Source organism: Sphaeramia orbicularis, chromosome 12, assembly GCF_902148855.1.
Source record: "Sphaeramia orbicularis chromosome 12, fSphaOr1.1, whole genome shotgun sequence".
Taxonomy (NCBI): domain Eukaryota; kingdom Metazoa; phylum Chordata; class Actinopteri; order Kurtiformes; family Apogonidae; genus Sphaeramia; species Sphaeramia orbicularis.
The window spans coordinates 72,296,016-72,298,403 of NC_043968.1; the positions used below are offsets into that span (position 1 = coordinate 72,296,016).

General features: G+C 47.6%; 1 protein-coding gene across 1 annotated transcript; it reads right to left on the reverse strand.

The window, feature by feature from the left end:
- Window positions 1–2,148, reverse strand: LOC115429132 (uncharacterized). The gene is given in 5 exon segments (XM_075353502.1): window positions 1–341; window positions 594–848; window positions 851–1,048; window positions 1,051–1,095; window positions 2,058–2,148. Coding segments are annotated over 5 exon segments (930 nt in total).
- Between the last annotated feature and the right edge of the window lie 240 nt (window positions 2,149–2,388).

Genomic DNA, 2,388 nt, shown 5'->3' on the forward strand with positions numbered 1-2,388 from the left:
CTAAGTGGATGGAATCTGTCCTGCAATTTGTTCCTTCATCAGAACCTTAAAGCTGTACTCCCAGAGCTTACTGCGACTGTCAGAGTAAAGATGAGGACGCCGTAGTCTGACGAATCCACTGGTGGAGCTGAGGAGCTGGTGCAGAGTGAGCAGCAGGTGAGTTGGGGGGAGGCGAGGGGTTTGTAACTGGATGAACTGGCTGATGCCAGGAGCACTGAGGCAGGAGACGAGGTCGAGAATGGAAGGCAGGTGAGTAACCCAAAGGAGCAGGTGAAGAAACATGGTCCAGGACAGAAGGGAGACAGGTGAGGAGAACAGGTAAGGAACGGACGAGGTCAGCACTGTAGGATCAGACAGGAGGGAAATGCTGGAAAGTCTCGCATAAGAGTAAGAGAACAATCTGGTAAAGACATGAGAGAGGCAGTATGTACAGACTGCATAATGAGCAGCAGCTGCGTCTGTAGGTGAAAGGAGTTGAACTGATGAGATGGGTGGGACTGACCAGGAGGAGAGAGAGCAGAGAGACAGAGATGTGACAGATGTGGCACTAGGTAAGAGCATCGACACATTGTTTGACATGTTTTTCTATCCACAGGTCCTGGGTTGAGGCTCCAGCCTGTTCTCATCCTGATGGTCTTCTTCTCCATCTCCCTCCTCCTACAAACTGGGCTCTTTCAGGTTTCCACGTATGAAGGTGCAGTAAAAGCCTCCCCCTCCCAGTACATGCGGATGGTGGATAGTAAACTGCTACGTAAACCAAAGTGTCAGAGCTACAGGCAGAAGCAGTGGGACAGTGACGATGTCTACACTGGGGCCCCAGTCCACCCAGACAAACCTGGAGAACTTATGGGATCCTTCAACATGTCTGTGGGGTCATTCAGGACGGCTACTGTTACCACTGATCACTAGTTTGGTCAGTTAGGGTTAACAGCTGAGGACTGAAGCAGAAAGTGAGGGCTGTCATCCTGGAGCTCAGAGAAACTCAAATCTACGGCTGAAACTGAGCCACTGCTGCCCTGAAGGTGGAAGACCATGTGATGATGTCTCAGCCAGACACGCTGAACACATCACCTCAAAGTTTCTTCTTCAAGGTGACTGTGGCTCAGTTGGTAGAGCTGGTTGGTCAATAGGTCGTCCAATGACCGAAGGGTTGGTGGTTTGAATCCTGGCTCCGACTGTCCACATGTTGAAGTGTCTTTGGACAAGACACTGACACTGACATGGCATGTCGTGACCTACATTACATGGTGCCTTACATGGCAACAGCCACCCACTGGTGTGTGAATGTGTGTGAATGTGTGTGTGAATGGATGAATGTGAGGCTTTGTAAAGCACTTTGGGCATCACAAAGGTGTAGAAAATGTGCTATTTAAGTGCAGTTTCAGACTGTTTGAAAGAAACAGAAAGCAAAGTTCAGTCAGTTGTTAGACATCTGAGGCCTCATGTATAAAGACTTGCATGGATTTCATACTGAAACCTGGTGTACACTTAAATCCAGAAAAGTCTGTACGCACAAAAAAATCCAGATGAATAAAACTGAGCGTACACCCGAATCCAAGCACACTTCCTTTATTCATCCCAATCAGTGTGGAATTGACCGAATATGTTGGAGTACCTGACTCCTCCCTCTCCACACCCATATTTAAATATGCAAATTAGTATAAACAGGGCCTGCAGGTGGGATTCCCTCTGGGCATGATGAGATGATGACGTCAAGGTGGATGCAAAGCAGAGGCCAAAACAGGCGGAAGGAGAAAAGAGACGAACTCAGCCTGTTTGAGCAGAGATGCTATTGCAGGTGATACTTTTCTTACAGGGCTGACTTGGATCACCCCCAAGGTAAATATATATTTAGTATTAGTGTAACTCACACATTAGTTCATTCTACAGGTCATCCAATTGTCTGATCACAGCCAAACTAAATAAAGGTCCATGCATAATTATGTCAGTATATCAAAGAGGAAATCAAAGACTTTGACTCCTGTTTAATCACTCAATTTATTATTTTCCAGCAATGAGACAGGAGACGGTGAGACCCAGTATCAATCTCCTGTCACAGAGGCTTCCTGTTGCCTCCCCAGCCTTAGCCGACCCTCCAGTCTGCCAACAGCTGCTGATACCCATCTGACCCGAGTCACAAGAGGACATCGTGAGGGCAATCGGCGGAGTCAATGAGCAACTGGACCGACTAATAAATGTTCCCACAGACATTAACACTACATTAAATGCATTTATCAACCAGTGAATTTTGTGTCCTTGTCTCTTTATATGGTTGTTGCTTAATGTCCTCCTGGGCAGGATTGGCATTGATGGGCCCACTGGTTGGTCTGGTTGGTTCTGGTTCTGGTGGTGGATGTGCTGCTCTGACAATAGGATGACGTGCCGGTG